At 38.9% G+C, this 26,168-nt stretch overlaps 1 protein-coding gene across 3 annotated transcripts in view; it reads right to left on the bottom strand.

Moving 5' to 3' along the window:
- SHPRH (SNF2 histone linker PHD RING helicase) overlaps window positions 1-26,168 on the bottom strand; it is a 73,244-nt gene that overhangs the window by 23,420 nt on the left and 23,656 nt on the right. For all 3 annotated transcript variants that reach the window (XM_037034865.1, XM_037034866.1, XM_037034867.1), the window contains exons 12-24: window positions 23,040-23,203; window positions 22,680-22,936; window positions 21,921-22,042; window positions 17,117-17,205; window positions 14,739-14,831; window positions 12,692-12,799; window positions 11,564-11,706; window positions 8,412-8,585; window positions 8,077-8,139; window positions 6,853-7,078; window positions 4,595-4,738; window positions 2,206-2,307; window positions 189-260 (exon numbers count right to left, since the gene is read on the bottom strand). In XM_037034865.1, the coding sequence (XP_036890760.1) occupies window positions 189-260; window positions 2,206-2,307; window positions 4,595-4,738; window positions 6,853-7,078; window positions 8,077-8,139; window positions 8,412-8,585; window positions 11,564-11,706; window positions 12,692-12,799; window positions 14,739-14,831; window positions 17,117-17,205; window positions 21,921-22,042; window positions 22,680-22,936; window positions 23,040-23,203 (1,757 nt within the window). The remainder of the gene's footprint in view (window positions 1-188; window positions 261-2,205; window positions 2,308-4,594; window positions 4,739-6,852; window positions 7,079-8,076; window positions 8,140-8,411; window positions 8,586-11,563; window positions 11,707-12,691; window positions 12,800-14,738; window positions 14,832-17,116; window positions 17,206-21,920; window positions 22,043-22,679; window positions 22,937-23,039; window positions 23,204-26,168) is intronic.

Genomic DNA, 26,168 nt, shown 5'->3' with positions numbered 1-26,168 from the left:
AATATATGCTGGCACTGAACAGGTCAGCCCAACCTCAGCCCCGACTTCAAGACAAAGATAATATCTGCCCCAGCTACAAAGTTGTTGAGAGAGAGGTGGCTGGGCGGGTGGGGAGAGCATGAATGTAAAAAGCCTTTGAGAACTGTAAAGTGCTTTAGAAATCCATGGGACGTCTATTATAGCTTCACCTGTTTTCCCAGCTGCCGAGCACAGATTGGACATGGCTCCGGATTAATACCTCCTGACGTTTTGTCTTGAGACTACCCAAAAAAGAGAATTCAAAAATATATTAGTTTCATTTTAAAACCTGATACATATTTTACAATTCATTTGTAGAAGTAAATTCTGGCAACCGCAATTTTAATAGCCTGATAATTGAGATGACCTAGTAATTTATATATTATTACATAATACTACCATTGCTGGGATTTACAAATAACATTCATTAAAGAAGTGAACAAAAAAAGGGAAGCAATTTTTATCAGTTTGTTAAAGTTATAGTACTGCAGTTGTGATGACCAGAGAAGGCAACATGAAAAGTGTAATTTAGCTAAATTCTTAAATTTTATTTTCAAACTAGATTTTGTTATAAAGGAATTATATATTCTGCCCGTCTGCTTACCATGGGCTTGCAGACACAGGAAGAAGCAACACTTATTTACATAACTCCTTATTAATACTGGTTTCTTCTCAGTACTCTTTTCCTAATCTCATTAAGGCAAAGCAAATTACTAGAAATTAGAAATATTACTGACGTGAGACCTGTCTAAGTCTGGGAATTCTGCTGAAGTGTAACAATGCTTCAAAGTTTCCTCAAAACTATTTCAAAAATTAGAAGGGCTTCAAAAAAAGTCATCAAATGGACAGGTTTTAAAACTGAAGAAAACATAAAGGCAAGTAAATCAGACTGATAGATCACTGAGGTTTTTAAGTCTGTGGTTTCACTAACCAAATAGTTTTTTAAAACAATCGTTCTTGATTATCCTCGACTCTTTTAGCAACTTTCAAATATGGGACACACTATTAATTACTGTCTCAGGCAGTACATTACATCTCCAAGATTTAACTTACTTCCTACCTGGAAGTTATAAAATAACTTCCCAACACCTTCTGACCCCCTTTACCCACTCATTTCACCGCTCCCACGACCGTCATCTCTGGCAACCACCCATCAGTCATCCGTACCCACGAGCTTCATGTTCCGTTGTTCTTTTTCTTAGATGCCACATAAAGGTGAGATTAAGAGGTAGTTGTGTTTCTGTCTTATTTTGCTTCCCATATGCCCTCAAGGTCCACTCGTTTTGTCAAAAATGGCAAGCTTTCATTCTTTTTTTTGGTTCGCAGGCCCGCGCTCAATCCACTGAACTACACCAGCCAGGGCTAAATTTCAATCTTTTTTATGGCTGAATAGTATTTCATTATATATATACACCACACCTTCTTATCTATTCATCTGTCAGTGGATACTCAGGCTGTTTTCACATCTTGCCACCACCTGCTTCTCCTACAAGGAAGCAGAACCCCCAACAAGCAGCAGACTCTCAGTAAGAGAGTCTATGTGGCTGCCCACCAGTGTTCGGAGACCTTCTGCTGACCTTCTTTACGCTTTGGAGTCTCACTGCAGCTTTACCAGCACCTGCCACTGAAAAAAGCTGACTGCCAATAAACATGTTAACCTTCACGTTTCTGTAGCACTCTTAACTGCAGTTCACGCTGCTTCAAATGCGTTATTTACATTTCATCTGTCAAGTTCAGGAAACATCAATGCATGGCTGCCTCTCACGTGGCCCCCACTGGGAACCTGGCTGGCAACCCAGGCATGTGTCCTGACTGGGAATCGAACTAACGATCCTTTGGTCTGCAGCCCCCACTCAATCCACTGAGCTACACCAGCCAGGGCTAGGGCTAATCCATGATTTACATAACTGTAGTTTTTGTTGGGCATAGCTACAGTCTGTTTACACTGTCCTGTACTACAGAGCACACACCTTTACGTTAAGTTATTGTATTTCTACAGATCATCACCTTCTTCTGTGATATGTGTAGCAATTGCAGACACAGCTAGTACTCTGACTCATACAACTAACCACAACAAACAAAACGCTGATTTAAAAAAACTCAGTGCCATTAATAATTATGGGACAAAAAGATTAAATGGAGTCACTAAAGTGGTTTACTGACATATAGTATCTTTTAAAATGATACCTTTTCCAAGTTTGTTAGGTAAAGAAGCTGCCCAAGTTTTTTCTGAAGCTGTGATGTAGCAACAGCTTTATCATTTAGTAGCTTTATCCGATTTTGTTCCACCTTAAAAAAAAAAAAAAAAACTTTATTCTCTTCTAGAACAATGATTAAAGCTATATTAAACATGCATAATCCTTCACTAATATAAATGTGTCCTCTTTTAAGAAAACCCATTTACATATGAAAACTCAAAATAGCAAAATGGATACTAGATAATGTATCTCAAAAGGAAATGTATGTATTTTTTGATTTATAGAAGATAAAACTCCATGTAAAACTGACATATATCTACTTCCTTTAACAAATTAGGTCAGTTTTCTTTCATTATTTTTTCAAATAAGTTTTCAATTTCTTGCTCTTTCTCTTCTCTTACCGAAACACCTATGATTCAAATGTTGGTACATCTAAGTTATCCCAGAGGCTCCTTACCCTGCCTGTTTTTTTTCTTTTTATTCTTTTTTCTCCTTGCTGTTTTGACTGAATGTTTTCTATTTCCTTATGTTCCAACATTTATTTTATTCCTGGCTTCATCCAATCCACTGTTGGTTCCCTATAAATTTTTCTTTATATTTCACTTAGTGTAACCTTTATTTCTGCCTGTGTCTTTTTTATGCTGTTGAAATACCTAACGAGTTCCTTGAGCATACTAATAACCATGGTTTTGAACTCTGCATCTGATAGATTGCTTATCTCTACTCTGTTTAGTTATTTTTCTGGAGTTTCTAGATACAGCTGCTTTGACTCCCTGACTTAGTAGTGTGGCCTACTGTAGAAAAGCACACCAGTAAGCTGCACGGAGTGGAGCCTTAGGTAAATTGCAAGGGCAGGACAACCTGTGTGGACCAGGTTGAGAGTCTTGATATGGTGCTGTCACTCGGCAGCTTTGTGTGGGCAAGGGCTCCGAAAGGGGACAATGCCACTGCCTGGCCTCTGGAGTTTTGTCTCTGAGAAAGCTGTGCCCCGGTACTTCTGATGCCAGACACTTCAATTTCTCTCCATATGTCACTGGTGACCTTCTAGCTGCTGCCCTAGCGCTGAAGCCCAGATTGAGTGAGTCTATGTAAGTCCTAAGTCCACTATGGCCCTTTAAGAAAGGACTCCTGAGAATTCCAGAGTTTCTTCCACCACCCCAACCCCCATTGGGTTTTACAGCCAGAAGCTATGGGGACTTCTCTTCCTGGCACTGGAACCCTGAGCTGGGAGGTATGGTGTAGGGCTGGGGTCCCTCACTCCCTAGATGCCACTCCTGATTTTTATCCACCATCACATGGGTGTGGCCCATTCCCACCTCTGCACCTCTCCGCCCCTCCCGGATCAAAGGGACTTCTTTAATTCCTTGGTTATTGTATTTCCATCCAAAATGATTTCCTGATGATTCTGGTTGATATCTGATTTGCAGTCTAGTTGTAATTTTTTCTGTGGTTGTGTGAGGAAGTGAGCTGTGTTTACCTACACCTGCATCTTTACCCAAAGTCTAGAACTGTTTTACATAGGAAGCTTTCCTACTTGAAGTCCGATTAAAAAAAAAAACAACCAAATTCTATTTGTATTCTATTTTCAGTAACACATCCATGGGGTAAAGAAAAACGAGATAATATGCGCCTCAGGCCAGAGTGATTTCAAGAAATCCAGAGAAAAACCTCCACGTCCCCGTGCTTTCTATGGCCTCCCTCAGAATATAACAGACAATAAATTACTTAATTAAAGAAACAGGAACTTGTTTTCATATTAAACACTTATTCTCAATCCTATTTTAAAAGTTAAGTAAAGTAGTATATAATGAATATTACCAATTTTTCTGAGTTACAGTCTCCAACTTTATTGGAGGAAAAAGATTTAAAAGATTAAACACACAGAAGAAATAAAAATAAATTATTAATGAAAATAATACTGTCACTATGGAAGAGAAAGGTTGGTAGAGCTATTTTTTAATCCTGAGAGACAAAGAGGGACTCATTAGAAGATAAGTTGTTGATGTCTATTCATCATTAGCCTTTGCTAACAATGACGAACTCTGAAGCAGTTTGGGGAAGATTTTTCTAGTTCTGGTAAAACTGATATAATAGAACACATGTCTGACAACTGACCAAGAATATCTTTGCGCTTTTGGCACAGAGTTCAAAAATAGATGAATATGCAATCTGGAGAGAGACAAATGCAGCAAAATAGTGAATTTTGAGCAAGCATTAGATATAAAATTGCTCATCTTTGACCACTTTTGACCTGGGTCAAGCTAAGAGAGTGATTAAATACATACTGAAGAGATGGCTGCCCCGACTCTCTCCCCTAGGAATGCTGAGTTTTTGTGACACCTACTTGCTGTGCTTTCTGTGGGTTACTTGCAAATTACCTCATGCGGCTCAATTATGTGAAGAACGGGGGGGCTGGGCTTTGGCTCCCTAGGGTCCCGAACTCTTAGACGCTCTGTAGCCATGGCCAGTTCGTCAATAGCAGACACACGATTCCTCAGAGCCATCCAATATTCATGAAGCAACTGGAGGAACAGGAAAGACAAAGACACTGGTAACGCAAGTAATTCAAACTGGTTAAAACCACCAACCAAGACGTGCCTTGGTGAAAAGTCTTCAGTGAGGTCTTAGGACATATACACTTTTTTCTTAAGTGTCTAAAGTATGAGCAATTCTTAGGCATTGGGATAAGAAAGTGTAACTACCAATCTCCACAGGACAGTAAAGAATGCTGCCTTTTTTAGATTCTTTGGGACAAAATACCCTATCACTGACCAAAGATCTTTATAGCTCAATACTAGGCTGGTGGAATCTCTGCTTTATTTTTTAAAGAAATATTTTTATTACAAAATACTTCACATATTTACAATAACATGTAGATATGAAATGAGAATACTAAAATACGTGAGTGCCATCATCCCATTTAAGAAAGAAAACAATACCAACTTCTTAGAGAAAGTCTCTGTGTTCCTTCTCAACTGTATCACTCTTTCCTCACACATTCTTCCTTCACCCCCCAAAACGGGGTAACCATTATTCCGAGTTGGACTTATTATTCCATACTTTTCATTGCCATATACTAATCTACACATCCTTAATAACCTGGACATGTATGTTTTTGAAATTTATAGAAGTGGTATCAATTATTTAAACATTTTTGATATGCCTTCTCACTGATGTTGTACTTTGAGGCAGATCCCGACCGATGCACGCAGCTCGCTCACTTATATTGCGGTGCAAGGGCTGTCTGCGATGTTATGGTGAAGGCAAGCACGCAGTTCTGGGACAACTGCCTGATAAACATTCCTGACACAGAGCCTGGGGCCAAACTGAACCCCAAGGAAGAGCACAGGGCCAAGTGGACACTATACAGTACCATCTTCTTCCACGGCTTGGTGTCATTAATCATGTAATGTGCTTTTACATTAAAATAGTAATGTGAAAAAATGATTACAAACCAATGATTTCAACAATATACAAGTGTTGAAATTTATCAAACATATGAACTGGTATTACAGACAGCATGCCTTCTTTTTCTGGATATTTTTATCCAGCTTTAAAATGCAAGAACTTGCTCTGGTTGGCGTAGCTCAGCAGACTGAGCATGGGCCTGCAAAGAGAAGGGTTGCTGGTTTGATTCCTAGTCAGGGCACATGGCTGGGTTGCGGGCTAGGTCCCCAGTGGGGGGCCCTCAAGAGGCAACCACACATCGATGTTTCTCTCCCTCTTTCTCCTTCCCTTTCCCTCTCTCCTAAAATAAATAAAATCTTTTTTAAAAAAGCAAGAACTTTATTTTTAATTTTTATTTTTTTTTAATATTTTATTTATCTTTAGAGGGGAAGGGAAGAAGAGAGGGAGAGAAACATCAATGTATGGTTGCCTTTCATGCGTCCCCTGCTGGGAGTTGGCCTGCAGGGAACTGGCCTGCAACCCAGGCATGTGCCCTGACTGGGAATCGAACCGCGATAAAAAGCAAGAACTTTAGATTTAAAAAGACACTGAATGGAATTATGAATAAGACACTTCTTTCACTGCCTCACCCACTTCACCTTCAAAATAGGATAATGAATCAATAAATCCTAATACATAAAAAAATTCAAAATTAATGAATTCTGGAATCTCAACTCAAAGACATAATTACAACATGACAAAATTATTAGTTTTACTATGAAGGGTCACTTTGTTCATTATTAATTGAAATGGTTTCCAGTCTCATATATTGAGGAATACTATATTCTCCAATCTTCATTCAAAGTTGTCGATGGTTGGTTGTTATTCAGAGCGAAGCAAAACAAAATGAAAAATGAAAAATAATCCCTACTCTAATTTTACAGACTAGCAATGTAAGATCAACCTAAGAACAGAATGACCATTTGACAGCTAAATAAAAGGTTTCATATATTTTAATTTTAAAAATAACTTTCTTTGAGCAATTCAATAAATAGAAGTTCCTCATCTGTTCAGTAGTACTGTATTTATTTCACATCGCTATAATCATCACATTTTAGGGACAGAGAAATTATAATACCTAAAGTCTCTAAGCAGATTTTTAAAAACTAAAGAGGGAAAAAATAGTAGCCATTAAAATTAATGTGAAGGAGAACTTTCAATATTGGATGAGTGTTTTAAAATACTGGACCTTATATTCCTTCTTCCAAGCTTCAAAGAGATCCATTGAAGTACTTCCTTCCTCAATGAATGGAGTATCAAATCTATGTGATTTTGCAAATGACAGTAGAGCTTTCATAGATCGCTCTGTCTCGCTTATGGCCCACAGACCCCGGCTGGTGGTGGGTATTCGGTCATCCACCAGTCCTTCTTCGTCTTCTATCATCTCCTCAAATATGGCAGTCTGGCCTTTGACTCTGAAGACACACGAGAACAAAAACAACAGTGACTACTGTCCGTAGGTGGGAAAGCACTGCAAAGGTCACACTGGCAGAGCCAGTAGAGAAACAAGGTCAGGAATGACAATTTCGACAAGTCATGTCTATAAGCTCATGTTTGCAAGCCTTTGGAAAAAAAATATAGTGACTCTGAAAGTGCTTGAGGCATCATGAATTTGACCCATGTATCTTAAGAACCATCTACAAATGGTCATAAATTCCAGGCTGAAATCTTACTCTGAGAATTAAAACAATACAAAACACAGACTACCATCACTATCAACCATGCAAAAAATAAAATAAAGTAAAGTAAACAAAAAACTCCCAAACCGCAGGATGATCTAAAAACTGTCAATCTCTCTTTTTTGGAGGCAATCAGACCTTGGTCTTATCTCAATTTCCATTTTTGTAAAACTGAAAAAATTTTGCTAATGTCATGGCTACATGTACTTATTAAGTAGATTAATTCCTTATACAGGATGAAGATTTCAAATTTGTTTTGGAGAAAGTATATTAGTAATGAGAGGTGACATTTTACAGGATGTTAACCATGTATCCAATGCCATGCTAAGCAACAACAAGCATTTTCCTATTTAATGTTCAAAAAATTCACTGAGATATATGATGTTATCGTACGCACTTCACAAATGAGATTACGGGGGCTTAGAGAAGTGCGCTGCTCACAGTGGTGGCCAGAGATCTGAGTTCAAGCACGTTGGACTCAAGGGTCTGTTACTCCCCTAAACTGCCTACGTCAGTTAGACGTGGCTACGTGACACGAGCATCTGAGGCCAAGCTTCCGCACGGGTAAACCGAGCATGTGAAGTGATCAATCAAATGCCAAAGTTTACTGAATTCATTTAATAAGAAAAAATATATACAAAAAGATTACTGTAAGGAAAATACAGCCTTCTGATTTAAAACACCAACCTTGTAACTGTCTCATCTTCCTGATGGGAAATGATCAGGGAACTTACGTGTGGGAAAACAGCTTCGATTCGTACTCCGTGAACAACTCATCAGCCTTACAAAAGACACAGCTGGAAAAGGAGAAACTGCCAGTGAGTGTTCACAAGCATGACCAGCAACCAAGTAATTTAGAAGAAAGGCTTAGTGTTTTATACCTTACTTTCTCTTTTCAACAAACATGCCATTAGGGAAAAAAATAGGTTTTCTGTATGGGATCTTTTTCAAGTTAGATTAATAATACATCTCTACTTCTGTTTGAATTCAAATGAAAAAACTTTTATTATAAGAAATCTAGCTTAGCGGAATGACGCCATTTTATCGGATGGTTTGCCCTGGAACCTACCAGTTGAGAGGAAGCCTGGCAGGTCGGAGGTGGCAGAGCGTTGCAGACTCGATGACACCACGAGAGGGAGGCGGCTCCAGGTTTTTCACAGCCTCTCTGACTAGCTTCTGGCATTTAGTTAGTTCTTCCATTTGCGTTGTCAGTAAGAACTGAAGACCTCTGCAATCACGGAACCTAATTCCCATCACCAGCACCAAACACAACACAAAGAAACGAAATCAACCGTAGGTCAGTATCTTCGAATTCAGAAAATGGTTGTTAAACAAAGTAACTGCAACATTTTACCTAGTCGCACTTCAGTGAGTTTACCTTAAGAGTGCATTCTATGGGTATCTACTAGTAGAGGAGGAATAATAATACTGGATTGTCTACTATAAAAAGTCTGCCAGTTCCTGCTCCCAGGAACTAAAAAACAGTATTCAAATCTCCTGTCGGCCTCAGAGGTCTCTGAAAAGATCACGATCGCCACGTTCTTTCTTTTTAACAATGACTGACTATAGGCATCCCTCCAGACCTCCTGGCTCTATGCGGAGAGACAGCTGACTGCAGGGGGAAAGATAAAGACAGGAAACTGGAAAGAAGGCAAAGAGCCAAGAGATATGTTACTTCTTATGAGACTGTGCGTGTACGTGGATATGCAGTTTATTAAGCATGTACTATGTATCAGGGCAATTTGCCAAGCACTTCTATACAGTATCAAGGGACACTGGGCTCATGTTATGGAAAAGCTTAACAAATTCATTTGTTATTATGTGGCAGAGTTCGAAGTTTAACCCAAATAATGCTCTTAACTAATCCCATAAACTATGGGTGAAAGGGCTAAGAAAAAAATGTATGGATATATGTATATGGATTTACGAAAGGAAAAAGAAAGCCCAGAATAACAAGAAATTAGGAAATGGAAAATACAAACACAATTTGTTTGCTTTTTAAGAGCATATCCTCCTCCTCCCTACAACGCCACGCTCTCATCTCCTCAAACCATCCATGAGAGCCCGCTGTTCTTCCTGAAGGCTTCCCCAACATTTCACCACATAGACCTGTTTCCTTCTGTCCCTGGAATTCATTGCAAATGTAATTCACTTTGTACTTTGTTATGTTCAGTTTTTATACACACCCATTTGTCTCAAATTATTCATGGGTGTTGCCTTATCAAACTAAATTTCAGAAGGTAAGAATTAGACATCACTCATTGCTTTTTTTTTAAAAAAAAGTGTAAGCAACAGACACAAAATAGCTGTTGAGTAATTTCTAAAAAAATTTGTAGTTGAACAAAGTTTACACAAGGAAATCTTTGTTTTTCTTTCTAACTTATTAAAAATTTAAATAAAAAAAATCAAAAAAATTTAAATCACTCTTCAATAATTAACTTTTGAACCGAAGGAAAGAAGTGGCTTTGAAAAAATTTCTCTTTACTGTCTCATGCCTGAGCCATGTGACTAGGGCCTGAAAAATATCACAGATCAGCATTTAACAAGTCTCAGCAATATTCTTTCTTTTAGGACCTTTAAATGAAAGAGCAGAAAACACAGTAATAGAAGGTAACTCTTAAACACCATACCAAATGGCAGACATCATTTAAAGTAGCATTTGACAAATACTAATTTTCTAATCTTTACAACAATGTTGTGTGGTTTTATAGATGAAAGACCAAGGCAGAGCTAGTAAGTGATAGAGCTGAGACATGAACACAGGCAATCTGACGTGAGAGCCCACCCGTGCTCTTAATCCCTAAGCTACGTTGTAGCCTTTCACAAGAATCATTAACAAGCAGACATAGTCTGGCTTTTGGGATATCTTAATGTGTTTTATGACTTTCTATTTATGTCTAATGTTTTTTTGTTTTTAAAGGAATCTTATATAATATTAATGGTTCATTTTACATCTCCTATTGGTCCTTTTACAGCCCTGGGACCTCAAATAGTAGGAGATACATTCTAATATGGGATTTAGAACTTTTAAGTAATTTCTGTATGATTTAAGAAAAACAAGTTCAAGATATTCTAAATGTTTTCTTATCAGCTGATTCTACACTGTTAGCAGAACGTATCAGGATGCAGGGTGTGTGTGTGTGTGCGTGTGTGTGTTAAGACAAAGGGGACGGGAGGGAGAAAGAGAGGAAGACAAACACTAATGTGAGAAACATCAATCAGTGGCCTCTTGCATGTGTCCTGACCAGGGACCGAACCTGCAACCGAGGCATGTGCCCTGACCAGCCACTGAACCAGTGACCTTTCAGTTTGTGGGATGACATCCAACCTACTGAGCCACCCTGATCAGGGCAGGATACAGTTTTTAAACTGGATAAAATGAACCATGCCATAAATGACAATTTATTCTGGAGCAGCAACTCTTGAGCTTAACAAGGAAAAAAGAAGTGTGCTCAGAATCTAACATACTGAACGTATTTCAAAAAGAAGCAGCCCATCAGGTTCTGCATGGGGAAAAAAGGTAACTGTAGTGATCTAATCTACATCCAAGTAATAATGACACGTGGGGAATGTAGTGTATCTCTTCTGCCCCAGCACCTAGATTCCCCACAGCAGGCGGAAATTCCTCTGGGTCATGCCACTGACAGTACTCCTGATAAAGAATAAATCTGTTCCTTGGAAATAACGATTCAGTTTCTACATTTAGATCAATATAATCAATTTACCTATGAATGCTGAAGAATGGTGTTGATGGAAAGGAAGTTTCGGAAGAGAGAGCAGGGAACTCTATAATAGAAAACCTGCCCCTGTGGCACTATGATGCTTACAACTCGGGGAAAGGATTATATAGGGAAGTATGAATGCCTTACTTACCCCAAGGACAAAATTCTCCAAAACAAGGTCTATTTCAAATATTTGCTTAAAGTTGGCTTTAAGCAACTTGCCCAACAATGATACAAAAAAAAAACACTTTAGATTTTTTTTATAAGAAAAGCAGCAACAAGAGAGTATTTTAAAATGACTAATACAAGTGAGAAAAGGGTTTCTCTTTTAGATTTATATGTAATATTCTGGTTTGAAGTGTACTCTTAAGATTATGTAAAATCCAGATGTTCATAATCATAGTATGTTCCTACATTTAATTGTACTTCTTAATCCCAAAAGATCTGAATATCTGGGGTAGCTACTCATGCAGTATTCTACTTCGCACTATTTTCTTACATCTCTGCCATAGAAAGTTTGCTAGTTTGTTGCTTGTAGTTGCTGGTTATTTCATTTCGCACTCGTTGAACAAGCTCCTCATCAATAGAAAATTCTATTGCTCTGTGGATCACATTTAGCCACCAAGGAGAATTAGAATGAATCTGTAAAATAGACAAGTACTCATCAATTAATGCTGCAGTACTCACTATGGTGCGATCAGTGTGTTTCTATCGTTTCTATCATCTGCTGTGAAAAATTCAAAGGCAGTGACAAATACTACTCCAAAGGGAATTATAATAGCAGTGAGACAAGTATACATTTCTCCACATTCAAAAGGCGAGTATAACTTTTGCATAATATAATTAGAGAGAAAACCTGTTTCCTCACTACTCTGGATGAACGGGAATTTACTGTGTACACTTGTGTGACAAAGTTGTGCTAAAAAATACTCCACCAAAATGAAAATTCCGTACTCACTCCACAGGTGTGAAAAGGTGGCAGGTTTCCTTCTCAGTACACAGACATCATGCTGACACTCAACTGACTGAACTGGATCCTACTCCATGAATAGCCTGTGATAACTAAGAAAACTGTATGCCTGAATATTAAATAATTAATGAATTAGGAAGAATTAAATGAGGAATATTTGGTAGAAACCAAAAAGCATGTATTCAAAAATGAGAATGTATTTTTGTGGCCTCCTCTTTAGACTTTGCCACTGATTTCATAAAAGGGAAATTTTAGAACTGACAAATGGCTTGTATTTTACGATAAAAATACCTGTGGTTCTAATGTTCTGACATCTTAATAGAAAAGATTTTGACAACTTATACATTTAAGATCAAAAGGAGGTTATAAAAGTCTTTACTTTCTTCAAAAGACAGCCCAAGGTAAAGAAACCCCTTAGAGCTTAAAAGAAATGAAAAAGAGTAACTGTACAAATAGGTGATTTATCTATGTACCTATTCACTCAATAAAAAAGCACTGCTAACAGCAAATAAATTTTTACTGTGGGACAAGCACAGTGGCAGTGGCTTAGAGTTCCAAGCTGATTACAAACATTCAAGTCTCCCCCGCCATGCCGAAACAAAAGTGAAATGCTCCACGGAGGCCAGGACCGGTGAGGCAGTCGGCCTGGGGACACACCTTTCTCTGGAGCTCGCGGATGGTCTGCTGGGCGGGCAGCAGGGCCTGCTGCGCTTCGGTGACCTCGGTGTTGCACTTGCTCATGTAATGCTCCCGCAGCTGCCGGGCCTGTGGGACAGCAGCAAGCGGTGTCAGCTTTCACCGCAGGTCCAGAAAACCATTCCGCATGATGTGTCAATCACAAGGTGGTGATTTTTACATATTTAAAGCTACTTAACTCAATCTAAGCATAAAACTCTACGAGTACACTGCAGAGAAGGCAAAAGCCATGCCAGAAATTCTTAAGACACGTATTCAGGGGAACACACTCACCTGTTAAATCATAAAATTTAAGGAATCCCAAGTGTTTGCTCTCCAAATGTTTATCAACTTTTTAATAAAAACACAAAAAAGGAAGGGAGAAGAACAGTGACATTTAAAATTATGACACCTGGCCCTGGCTGGTGTAGCTCAGTGGATTGAGCGCAGGCCTGAGAACCACACGATCGCGGTTCAATTCCCAGTCAGGGCACATGCCTGGGTTGCAGGCCAGTTCCCTGCAGGCCAACTCCCAGCAGGGAACGCACGAAAGGCAACCATACATTGATGTTTCTCTCCTCCTTCCTCTCTAAAGATAAATAAACAAATAAATAAAATCTTTTTTAAAAAATTAAAAAAAATAAAATTATGACACCTTCTAGAATCCATTGTCTGATTAAGTGATTTCAGTATCTTGGAATTTACTTCAGTTTGGAAATAATACTCAAGAATATACAGTAACACAGTATACAGACTAACTTGTGTTCTCCACAATCCACATGGTGAAGCTCTCACCCCTAATGGGACCACATTTGGAGACGGGGCTTTTAAGGAGGCAACTAAATGAGTAAATATGTTAAATGAGACCATAATTGTGGAGACCTAATAAATATGACTGGTCACCTTAAAAGAAAAGAGAGTCAATAGGGGTTCAAGCAAGAAAAAGGCCTGGGGAGGACAATGAGAAGTTGACCATGGCCAAGCTAAAGAGAATCCTCAGGAGAAACCAACCCTGCCGACCCCTTGATCTCAGCCCGCCAGACTCCAGAACTTTAAGAAATCTCTGTCTTTTACCTGCCCAGTCTGGGGCATTTTGTTATGGAAGTCCTAGCAGGTTAACATGCCGACACATGGAAATACATCCATATATATAGTATGAACCTTCCTCCCCATGACGCATTTTTCCTTTTCTTGTCACAAACTTCCAATTCATTTTCTAGAATTAATAATGAGTTGGTCATTAAAGCTGTCTACTAATAGACTGGACTGTCTCCCAGTTTCCCACCACTAAAGGCATTTAAATAAAAAGTGACTGACTAAGTGCAAAGACCAGATGCAATGGGAATGACAGTTCACTGGGAAATTTCTAATAAACAGCCATCTAACATCAGAAAGGGCTGTACATCCTTACACAATCATTTTTTATCACTGATTCAAATAAAGGCTCTACTTACAAGTTCAATACATTTCAAACATATCTACTACTCTTTAAAGCTTTGCATCTCAGTTTAACCTTGAAAAAGGTAAAACTCTATGGGCAAATTAGCATAATAAGCTTATTAACAATTTACAGTGAGTTAAATATAATGTCACTCTTTCCAGAGAGAATTGATACTCATTACAGAAGGAATTTCTTTGAGGACATAAGAAAATCTGAATTCACTGTCATAACTAATAAATGGAAAGGTGACAAAAGCACTTTTTATTTTTACTAAACTAAGTCTTCAGCAGGTCTGTCACAAGATCCACAAGGTCTCCTTTCAGATGGTTTTTATTGCATCCTGTGCTGCTATCAGCAACCACTGAACAAGCCGCAGTCCCAGAGCCACAAGCAAATCAGCAGAGGGCACAGTAAGCATGGCCACTCTGCGCCACCCAAGTCCCCACAGCGAAGTCTGAAACGTCGAAGCAGCAGGGAAACACCATTACCTTCACCGAGATGTTGTGTGGCCTGGGAAATAGCGATTAGGTGGAGCATGAAGTCTGAAAAACGTATTCTTTAAAGACAGAATGAAAAAATAATAATTACCTCTTCCTCAAGTCTGCCGTCTCGCAAGGTAGGAGGTATCCCCGGGTGCTTGGCTACCAACAGTTCCATCAAATTATGAGTAGCATGAAGCCTCTACAAACACGGAAAAGGCAGCAGTTACGAGCCACACAGTGAATTCTGAGGGGGAACCCACTGCTGACACGGCATGCAGAGCACCACCCCCCCCACTCACGTTACTGACCGAATACTCCTCTCCCAGAGAAAACACAGTCACTGTTACAGTGAATGTCTGAGTTCACGACGCAGATTCTTTCCAATTAAGAGTCTAGTCTTATGAACGTATCTATGTAGTCAGCACAGTATGTAATACTTTTTCTATTTTTTCATTTTTCTATTTCTAAATACATTTTTTCGATTATATATGCATTTGCCTATGTGAGGACCAAGGAGTTCGCCAAGTTAAGTGAGTAAAATAAAAATGTACAGTGCAGAGCCTTGAATCCTCTTTTGGGAAATGAGTCTGGACGATCCTAGCAATTATATTGTGATAAAAATAAGGGCAATTAAATACAGAAGAAAACAGGGCTGTGACCTGGACCTGCTGAACTTAAGGGCTGAATAGGGCACAGCTGGAGGTGAAGATGGTTTAGGAAAACTCCATCATACATCTCTGTATTCAGTATAAGCCAAGCTTCTCACTGTGACATTAAGTCTGCAACTGGTTAGAGACTCCTGGAATCAAAGGTTATGAGAAGAAATAATGTGAAAGTAATTTCTATCTCCTAACTTGGGAAGATAGGTAAGGGCTACAGGATCAGGCAATGTTTTTGTGGAAAGATCTAATTTGGTGCCAATGATTTGAGACCATAAAGGTTTACTCTGTATGGCTACCGATTATGAGCCATGGTACAGATCTTTGTAGAGTTAACTTTGAAAAGTTAACTCAACTGTTTTAAGGTCTTTTCAGTATGGCTCCGTAGGTAATACAGTCACTAACATGAAATTTACTAACAACAAAGGTGTAAAGAATACTAGAGAAACCACGGGGTAGACGGTTGGCTCCTCTTGTCTGTGTGCTTGTGGAAGAGGACTTCTGGGGCTTTCTGCACAAGGTGGTGGAATGGATGGGAAAAATGTTGGTCTCACCATCCTTTACACATTTCATCCCAAGGGAACGGAGTGGCCAATCTGACTACACAGGACAAAATATTCAGTGAGCTGTGCTTTCCCAGTAAGTGGGGTTGTTATGACAAACAGGGGACAACCCAGCTAGTTGCTTGTTCTTGCCCTTGGGCATTCTGGACTTACCTATCTTGCTTATTCTTCTACCTCTGTTTCCTCTGTTCGGGGGCATGACACTTTTGCCTTCCATACTCTTTATCCATGGAGAATATATGCAGACTTGTATTTACTTTCCTCTCTTCTTCTCTCCCCCCCAAACACATCTCCTACCACCTGCCGAAGCACATGTGGACATGCAGGTCCCAGAGTCTGGATTCTAAATGGTGAAGAAGTCTCACCAGGGACTCAAGCCTAAACTTACCACCATTAGTAAAATTGGTCCTTATTCACCATTCAGCTAGAGCCCTGTCTATATAACCCACCTGACAGAACCAAGAACGGGGAAAGACTTCATACTTCAATGTTGTAATTCAAATAGCCAGACATCCCTAAAAGACCTCCAAAAATTAAATTACAAGATCACTGGATAATATTTATTGTTACTTAGTTCCATGGCTGACTTGAACTCATTTTCTTTATTTTTTGGTGAAAATCATGTGAATAAATATGTTGATATTCACATGCAAAAAGTCATAAAAGTGCCCTCATTCTCTGAAGTACAAATAATTCAAGCTGTTTTTCTAATGTGGGTTAGATTTAGCTAGTTAGCCTTGTGCCAATACTGGCCTGAGCATATGAAATAGTAGTGATTCTCAAACTTTCACGTACAGTCAGCCCTTCATATCTGTTTCAATTTGTAGATTCAATCAAAGACCAAAAATATTTTTAAAAGTTCCAGAGAGTTCCAAAAAGCAAAAGTTGAATTTGCCATGCACTGAGCACTATGCCGAGCACGCATGAATGAAGTGATGTGTCAGCATACCCTGCTGTCGCCTACATGCAAATACAGGTCATATGCAAAACGATGCCGTTTTATATAACAGACTGGAGCATCTGCAGATTTTGGCGACTTGCTGCAGGGGGTGGGGGGATGTCCTGAACCAATTCCCTGAGGACGCTGAGGAGAGGCTGGATAAATCACCCTGGATGCTATTAAAAGGACGAATCCCAATCTTCATCCCCAGAGATTATGACTCAGTCCATTTGTTACCCTTCACCTTCTTAAATATTCGGAAAAACTATTTCCTAAAAAAACAAATAAAATATGTACTTGAAAGTGTTTAGTCCGTACTCACTTGGAGCGAATCGGTTTTGAGCTTCCCTTTGTGCTCCTCGGATGAACGCAGTACTTCTCGGTACAGTTCTGCGGCCAGTGCGTACTCGCCTGAGGACCAAAGCGTACTCAAAGCATAAGGAAGTCAAGTACCGAGCTCCTAATGTGGCTTAGTCATCTACAACTAAAAATGTAACTGAGATTACAGGTCACTATTTGAAAAAAAAAGTAATCAGACTTGAAATTAACATACTGCCTCAGTAAAAAAGCTGATGATAGGTCCTTTTTTGTTAATTTCATGGAACAGAACAATGAGCAAATGAATTTACAACATTTTAAAACTATACTGAAATACAAACTCTGAATTAACTTCTAATTTAAACACATGATTTTCCTCTCACTCAAGTCAGAGTACAATTAATAATTATGTTTGAAATTAGGACAAGTAGTACAGGTATTTATCTTTTAAAAAAATATTAAAAATACTATGACCGACCAGCACATAATTCTCAGAAAATCGATACAGTTTTCTTGAGAGGTGATGTTCTTCTCGGCGGCTAAAATAATTTATAATTAAAAACTACATTTCAAAAACTTAAGAAATTCTTCTTTCCACTTCTGGTCATGCAAATCACAACTAGTCTGAGATGCTGTTTTGTATTATTCCTAATTAGCAACTCATTCAAATAAAATAATTCAAAAAGTATCAGTTAAAAGTATAGGTTGGCAGACTATGGCCCATGGGTAGTATCTGACCCTCTGTATTTTTGTAAGGACCTAGCTAAGAATGGCTTTTACATTTTTAAATAGTTGAAAAAAATCCAAAGGACTAATACTTGGTGACACGCGCAAATTATGTGAAGTTAAATTTCGGGGTCCACGACGTAAGTTCTGTTGGCGCTCAGCTGTGGTCACCTGCTCATGTCTGCTTTCGCACGGCAAGGTGACTACCCACAAGAGGGCTATGGCTTGCAGAGCCTGAAGTATTTGCTATCTAGTTCTTCTGGAAATAATTTCACGACACCGCAATGAAAGGAGAGGCGAATCATTTTGAATGGCATGGGTAATGAAACCTATCTTATTTGCTGCTTAGGGAAAAACTTTAATCTGGTAATTTATAAATACAATTGAAGTAAAAATCAAAAAGTGGCAGAATCATGAAATACAAAATAAGGCACAGAAATGTTCAAGTTTAAATTTGTTGGAAAACAAAAGCCTTTATGTTCTGTTCCTTACATATACTTGCTTTTTGCTCATTTAACTTCCACCTCATTTTATTAATACTGTAGATTTAGGACTCTGTTCAGAGCCACCGTGAGTTTTCTCTCTCTGTATACACAGCTTCGTAAATTCTGTTGTTGGTTCTTTCACCTTTGCTATGCTGATTATATATAAACACGTGTTTTTATTTAATATACATAACATAAAATCGCCCTTTCAACCACTTTTAAATGTGCGGTTCAGCGGCATCGAGCAGTCCCCCTGCCGTGCAAATGTGTGCTTCTACACCACTGCCTACGCTGAGCCCTACCAGTCACCCAGCACAAAACTTTCTAAAGCACACATTCTCACCCGATGTTACAGCCATCCAATTCTGATTCACTTTGATAACAAAGATTATTTTCACAATAAAATTGCATTATAATGTAAGAATAACACTCAATTATCATCATACAATGAGCCCTCTTTTTTAGTTTTGAAGATTTTTGTGAAGTTCTTCAAAAGACTTAGGCATCCTCTTGGTATTTATGCTATCACTTACAGAGAAAAACTCATCTGAAAATGTTCCCTTATAATTACTGTGCCTTTTAAAGGAGGTATAATGACTAAAATATAATGTAAGCAGTTGAATTTGCACTATTCAGTATAATATCTATTTTTTATGCTTATTGAAAAAAGACATGCTTTCTTGGGAAAACACAAAAATGTGCCTATTTTATAAGTTACATAAGCTTAAGTCAAATTGGAAATACCCACCCCTTGCCACTTGACGGCAGTGGCATTTCCCAGTAAACAAACTATACTTTGATACTGCCAGTCTAATTTCCTCCAAAACAGATGTGCAGTAACTGTATTACACTAAGTTATAACAATACTATGTTTCTAATAGAATCAGTGAGGACTTAGAAAAATGTACATTGTTTTAACATAGTACTGTGAGGTTAAGCAATGGAAACCAAAAGCAGTCAGTTCACCACAATTAGGTTTATAATTACAATGAAGAATGGACATATCCTGTACTAATGGGCTTTCTGATAGAAGTTTCCACTGACAGAAGCACAGTGGGAATGCAGAGGAAACCATCCGAAAGTCAGCGATGCCCCGCAGCACCCTGCCCCGCAGGCGCCGACGCCACGCTGATCTCGCTGGGCTGGGGCCGCGTTTGGAAAGGATCGGGGGAAACCCTTTTCCCCAACGCCCATGTCATGTGTAACTGCACAGGAAACAGAGACAATAAATCTGACCAGACCAGAACAACAGGACAAGTGAAGAAACTCATGGACTGTCTAAATTTTGGGGGAATAACAATGTAGAACAAAATCAGAAATGCAGTTTTAGAATCAAAAGGGGAAATGTAAACTTTATTTTTGTTATTGTGACACTCTACAAGTGGTACATTACTCCATTTCATAAGTTTTGATGGTGAATTTTAACCTACTACAGATAGCATAATATTGAAGTTTATCAAGCTGACTTTGCTGAAGAAGCAGACATATAAATATTAAATTAAATATTTAAAAACATTAAATATTTGATCTGAAATCCAAAGATCCAGGGCAAATTCTCTGCCATTTATTAGCTATAATCTTAGAAAGCAACTAAGCCTTCTGAATTCCAGTTTTTTATACCAAATGAGGACAATAATATCTCAATCACTAGTTAATTATGAGGATAAACTGGAATGTATACATGAAAGTATTATAAATAATATAAAATATTTATAGTAATATGATCAATTCTCCAATATGACGCTGGATTTAACGACCTAAATATTTTAAATAGTATATTATCCACGTATCTTAAAGACCAGGCACACATATTCTTTATCTGCAGTAGTCAAGTATTCTGTAGATTTTCATCATAATTATGCCACTCCATTAATTTGGAGCTGTGACACACTGGTATTAAATATGACATGTAATTTCCCAATTTATGCCTGAGGATTTCCAAGTCAAAATAATTTTAAGTTTAATTACAAATAGTTTCTACTAAAGTTTCTTTACTTAGTTGTTCACTTTGGGTTGTGAAGCACAGAGCGCTTTAGACTGCAGACTAGAATGCTCCCGTGTCTCGGGCCCCGTCAGCAGGCAAGAGGGCAGCGATGATGACAGGGACGATTAAGAATGAGCACAGCAAACCCGAGCTTGACACTTCCAGCTAAACTGCAGCTTGCCAAGGGGATCTCTTAAGGGACAATTTGCTCACAAAAGTACATGTGTTAAATTTAAACAATCTGTCAAGTTTATATAATAATACGCTCTTTTCTCCTACTATTAGTTATTAATAAAATCTGCAACGTGAGCAAATGTTAAGAATTTGAGGTCACTCCACATTTGTGCTTTACCATTATGTTTCTATCACGTTTTCAATGGGCATCTATACTTCTAAGAACAACACTTCAAGGCACATGGGATTACCTACTTTATTGCTAAGGAAACAGGTTCAGAAACCTTGAATAAGATACTCAAGTTCAGCCCTGTCTGGTGTAGCTCAGTGGACTGAGTGCAGGCCTGCCAACCAAAGGATCGTGGTTTGATTCCCAGCGAGGGCACATGCTTGGGTTGCAGGCCAGTTCCCAGCGGGGGACACACCAGAGACAACCATACATTGCTATTTCTCTCCCTCTCTCTTTCCCTTCCCCTCTAAAGATAAATAAATCTTAAAAAAAAAAAGATACTCAAGTTCACAGAACTATAACTACAGCAAACAAGAAGCCTCATCTTTTTTAGTTCTTGATTAGAGCTACTTCTTCTCAGCATCGTGAGTTATTCTAATGCTGCGCAAGTATCCAGGATTATAAGAGATACTTCCTAGTTCCAGTTCTGTTATGCTTAAGAGCTAGAAATTAAAGTCATGCCACTCCACTTAAGGAGACTTAGAATATTTCCTTAGATTCCACAAAAACACAATTTTTTTCTGGGCAACTGATTTCTTTAAAGTCTTATTACACAAATGAGAATAACGGTAAATTTTTCCCATGACTGTGAACCCAAGTAGACTAGTGGGTTAATAATCTTTGTGGGAAAGTTAAGGGTACTTAACTTTATCATAAAATGTCTTTCCAGCTCAAATGTCTCTCTGGGTTGAAAACTATAATCATGAGCTACTTCACAGTTTTTATAAGAAATGCAGAAATACATAAGCATTTACAGATCCTAAATTATCACTGTGCTTAAAATTATATATTATTTCACCTTACGAATACTTACGCAACTTTAAGGACTATATTCTACTTAGTTTTAGAGAGAATAAGAAAGCCCCTAATGGGTTGCAGGCCGGTTCCCTGCAGGCCAACTCCCAGCAGGGGATGCAGGAAAGGCAACCATACATTGATGTTTCTCCCCTTCTCCTTCCCCTCTAAAGATAAATAAATAAATAAAAGATTTTATATTAAAAAAAAGGCCCTAAGAGTCACTATGGCTTATTTTAAAGGCTACAAAGCTGTACAGTCTCTTACTGAATTTGAAATGCAGTAACAGATTGAGGCAGTTGTTGAAGACAGCCCTCGAGGATTCATTAAAGTTGCAAAAGCAATGCTTGGGTGTGAACAGTCAGAAGTGTTATCAGGAAGAAGAACCCGAGACAACAAAGCAACCGCCTTCTACCTTTAATGATGTGGATGCCCGCCAGGCCGTTGAGAGCACAGACTAGCTGCCGGTGTGCTTCCTCACACTCCGTCGCACACTTCTTCTGCAGAGACGTGAGCAGCTCTTCCATCGTCATGGTGCTGAAAGAAGAGGCAGGCTGTTCAGAGCTAGAGAGAAAACGGGGACTGGCAGGAGTACATCACATGAAACCACGGACTCTTAGAGTCTTTGTGGCATCTTCAGGATCTTTCCCTTCACCTCCACTCTTACCACGATCACTCTGAACTCAATGACAGTCACCCTCTCTTATCTGTGGGGATACATTCCCAGACCCTAAGCAGATGCCTGAAAGCAGGGACAGTACTCAACCCTATACGCCAAAATATGTAAGAACAAAAGCCTTTCGCGTCTGCTTTTACCTAGCATACAGTACTTTCCATGAACTGACGTGTAGATTATGCAGGCTCTTGAATCTGAAAGTCAATTCCAATTCAACTTACATTTGCTAAGGAATGAAGCAAAAAAAAAACAAAACAAGAAAACTCTACAAAGTACAAAATTGAAAAAAAATGTTCAAAACCATAAAAATAATTTTGATGATGTGATTCTCCTTCACAAGTGGGATTCTATACCACAGAAAAACCACCACGCTGCCTGCTAAAAATAACTGAGAACTCAGGGACAAGACCCTGAAACTCTGGGCTCGGAAGTCAATTGCCTACATATCATCTATCACTACTACGTTCAGTCGCAGGAGAAAGAAACGGACAGTAAAACCTCTTCTGGAGTGGCAGGAACTCCCCACGAACGGCCTGTGGGTGGCAGCAGGCCTGTCTGAGCCTCAGCAGCGGGTACAGGATGGAGGTGACTGTCCTTCTGTCCAGGCTGCTGAGCTTCAGAGCCCAGTCAGAAATCTTCCTGAGTTTGATGACCGCGTCCTGGCAACACACCTCGTGCTGCCGGTGATAGAAATGTCTCTCCACCGGAGAAAAGTGGAGCCAGTGGGTTTCTTCGGTCTGAGGAGGTATCTGAATCTGCAGATGGGAAGAAAAAAAGGTTTCACCTGGACATTTAACTGTCCATCCCATCTCTTGTTCCTTTGAATACCACTGATCAATACAAACTTAGCGTACTGACTTGGTCAATCACATCTTTCTTCGCAGATCTCCACAGAATCTTGGCAATAAAACTGTAGAGGGGCTGAGGCTTCTTCTTGCAGTAAGGGCGATAGAGAAGTCGAACCCACCAGTGTCTAACACAGAAAGGTTCAACACCGAGAAAGACCACTAATCCGAAAAGATCTGAAACATAAGGAAAAAAAGTACACTGGAGAATAACTTCTACATTTCTTTGAGACTATTTTGAATAACCACTTGCACAGACATTACCTAGCACACAGTACTTTCCATGAACTAACGTGTAGATTATGAAGGCTCCTGAATCTGACAGTCAATTCCAATTCAACTTACATTTGCTAAGGATTTATTTTGGTATGCATTTTGTGCTAGGAGGTAGTTTTAAACATATGTATATATGTGTGTGTATCATACACTAATATTTACAGACATAACATCTGCTAGATCAGAAAAAAGATAATTACAAAGGTGGCACGGAAAATATTCTCTGATCTAATAATCTTCAAACTCTTTGATCTAATAATCCCATTCCTAGGAAATAAGCTTAAGACAATGACAAAAGATACAGAGGAGATACACCTACACAGTGATAGTTATAGTAACAATATCTCAAATAAAAATCACTCAAATAAAAGAATGATTAAATAAATTATGGTTTCCCTCCCCATAATAGAGACTCCCCCAAACCCCGATCCAGCAGGTCTTGTGTTTGTTAGTTTCAGAGCACAGTATTTCTCATGTATTTCTTGATTAACCACTCAATATTATATTGCCCCCTTTTACCCATTTAACATTATACTCTAAGCAGTTTTTCGGATATCCATAATGATTTTTTAAACATGGAAAACAGCTTAGGATACATTAAGTAAAAAATAACATAAATGGAATAGAGACTTATGCATGCAGTATAAATGCAAATGCATGAACATTTAAAAGACTGGAACAGTGATTTTGTCATCAAATGAAGACAGCTAAGTATAACTTTCTTTATATTCTTCTGTATTATTAAGCATGTTCATAATTGGCATATATTCTCTTTTAGAAGCCATACAAACCAAGTATTTAGGTTGAATTCAATTACTCTGATGGACTTAAATTACTCTGGTGGTTCCTGAGACTTAGTAATACCTGAAAAAAGCCATTGCCTAGATGCAGGTACACACAGATCTACAGATCTATATTTCTTGCTCACATCAATCCAACTGCCTATGTGTACCTCTTCTTTGAGGTCCCAAAGACACCTGAAACTCAGCCTGCCAAAATCAAATCCGTTATCTTTTTACCCCAACGTGCTTCTCTTCTAGTGCTACTCACTGGTGACTATTTCCACCATCTTCGGAGTCCTGCAAGTCAGAAACCTCAGCATTTCCTGATCTATCACTCAGTCTTGTTGTTCTTCCCTACCCACTTTGTTGTATTTCCTCGAGGCAGCCTGGTCCAAATCCAAAAAGCCAGCACTACCTGCCTAATCCCTTACTGTAGCCCGTCACCTGCAGCATCCCACCCACGGTGCCCACTTGTTCTCCACATGCACCTAGTGAGCTTCTGAACTATAAGTCTAACCATCGGATGGTCCCTAACCAGTTCATTCACAATCTTTCGGTAAGTCCTACTGTGCTTAAGAAAATAAAAACGTAAAATTCTTTATCATGACCTGCAACACCCTCCACGGTCCAATGCGTTATTTAATCTCTCAACCTACTGTGCTTTCCCAGCTGTTTGTACCCCAGCCCCACTGATGCTCTTGTGGTCTCTGCCTGCCATCTGATCGTAGATTTCCTGTTTCCTCTACATAGAGAATTACTCCCCACTCTTTACCTGGCTCACGTTGCCGGTTCAGATATTTGTGCAGTTTTCACCCCCTTCTGCATCCCTTTTATGTGATGTCATGGAAACATGTCTTTCTGGGAAACTGTTACAGTTAGAATTATTTGTTTATCTTATGTATGAAAGTTATCTTGATTGCAATCTTATCTTTGTCTAGGTAGTTAATAAATTATCTTCTCCCCTAAACTGTAGGCTTAATAATGTCAGGGACCTTGTAAATTTTTTGTACATTATTATATTTCAAAAAGAATACATGTAGGAATAAAACATAAAGTATTTAAGTTATAGTATACATTTTTAAGAAAACTAAAATAAATGAACAGATAAGTGAAAAATAATAACACAAGCAGCCACATCATTGAATATTTATTATCTGCCAGGAACTGTGCTAAATGCTTTGTAAACTGTGTTAAAATTAATCTTTAAAACACCTTATTTTACAAATAAAAATCTGGATAATTAGGCAATTTGTCTATGGACATACAACTAACATGTCAGGATGTAAACCAAGGTTCATATATCTCCCCACGCCAAAACTCGGTATGAAACTATACAAACAAGCATGTTATATGGACATGGGGTGTGGCGGGTGGGCAGGCAGCAGTGATCTTGCTTGTTCCACTTTCCAAGGGTAGCCTGACATTCTATCAGCTCGCCTGTAGAAACAGACAAAAAGCCTGGCAAATTATGGAATGAAAATACCCTAGCCTCATTTTCTTGCTCAGTATGTGGCCAATCTGGAGGTCACAAGACCTCTGGGTTATTGCTACATAATATACTATCAAATCTGTTTATCTCTATCTGTCTAACACACTGGTTCTCCACTGAGGTGGAGGTAGAGGGGTGAACTTTTGCCCTGCAGGGGACATTTGGCAGTGTCTGAAGCCATTTGTGGGTGTCCACTGCAGGAGTGCAACCAGCTTCTGGATTGTAGAAGCTAAATATCCTAAAATGCTCAGGACAGCTGCCCCCAAAAAGAACTATGTGGCCTAAAATGTCAAAGGGGCCCAGGATGAAAAAATGCTGGTCTACCACAAAAAGAAAACAAACGTAACTTCCGCTTCCAACTACAACACAGTAATTCACAGCAGCTACCCCTTGCACTGCCCCCAAACCACAAACAGAACAGCCACACCACAGGAGTCAGAGAGTTAAAGACATCAGAGAGCTATGGGAGCAAAGAGGAAATACAAGCTAAGTTCTTTCTTTAGGTAAGGTTGGCAGGATAAAGAAACTTTTAGAGGTGATTATCTTGGTCGTGGAAATAGATTCATGTGCCTACATGTATGTTTAAGGTTTCTAA

The sequence above is a fragment of the Sturnira hondurensis genome, unplaced genomic scaffold, assembly GCF_014824575.4.
Source record: "Sturnira hondurensis isolate 20B ecotype Veracruz unplaced genomic scaffold, ASM1482457v3 Scaffold0022201, whole genome shotgun sequence".
NCBI lineage: Eukaryota > Metazoa > Chordata > Mammalia > Chiroptera > Phyllostomidae > Sturnira > Sturnira hondurensis.
Note: the sequence above shows the minus strand (reverse complement) of the source record. Positions and strands in the feature narration are given on the sequence as shown.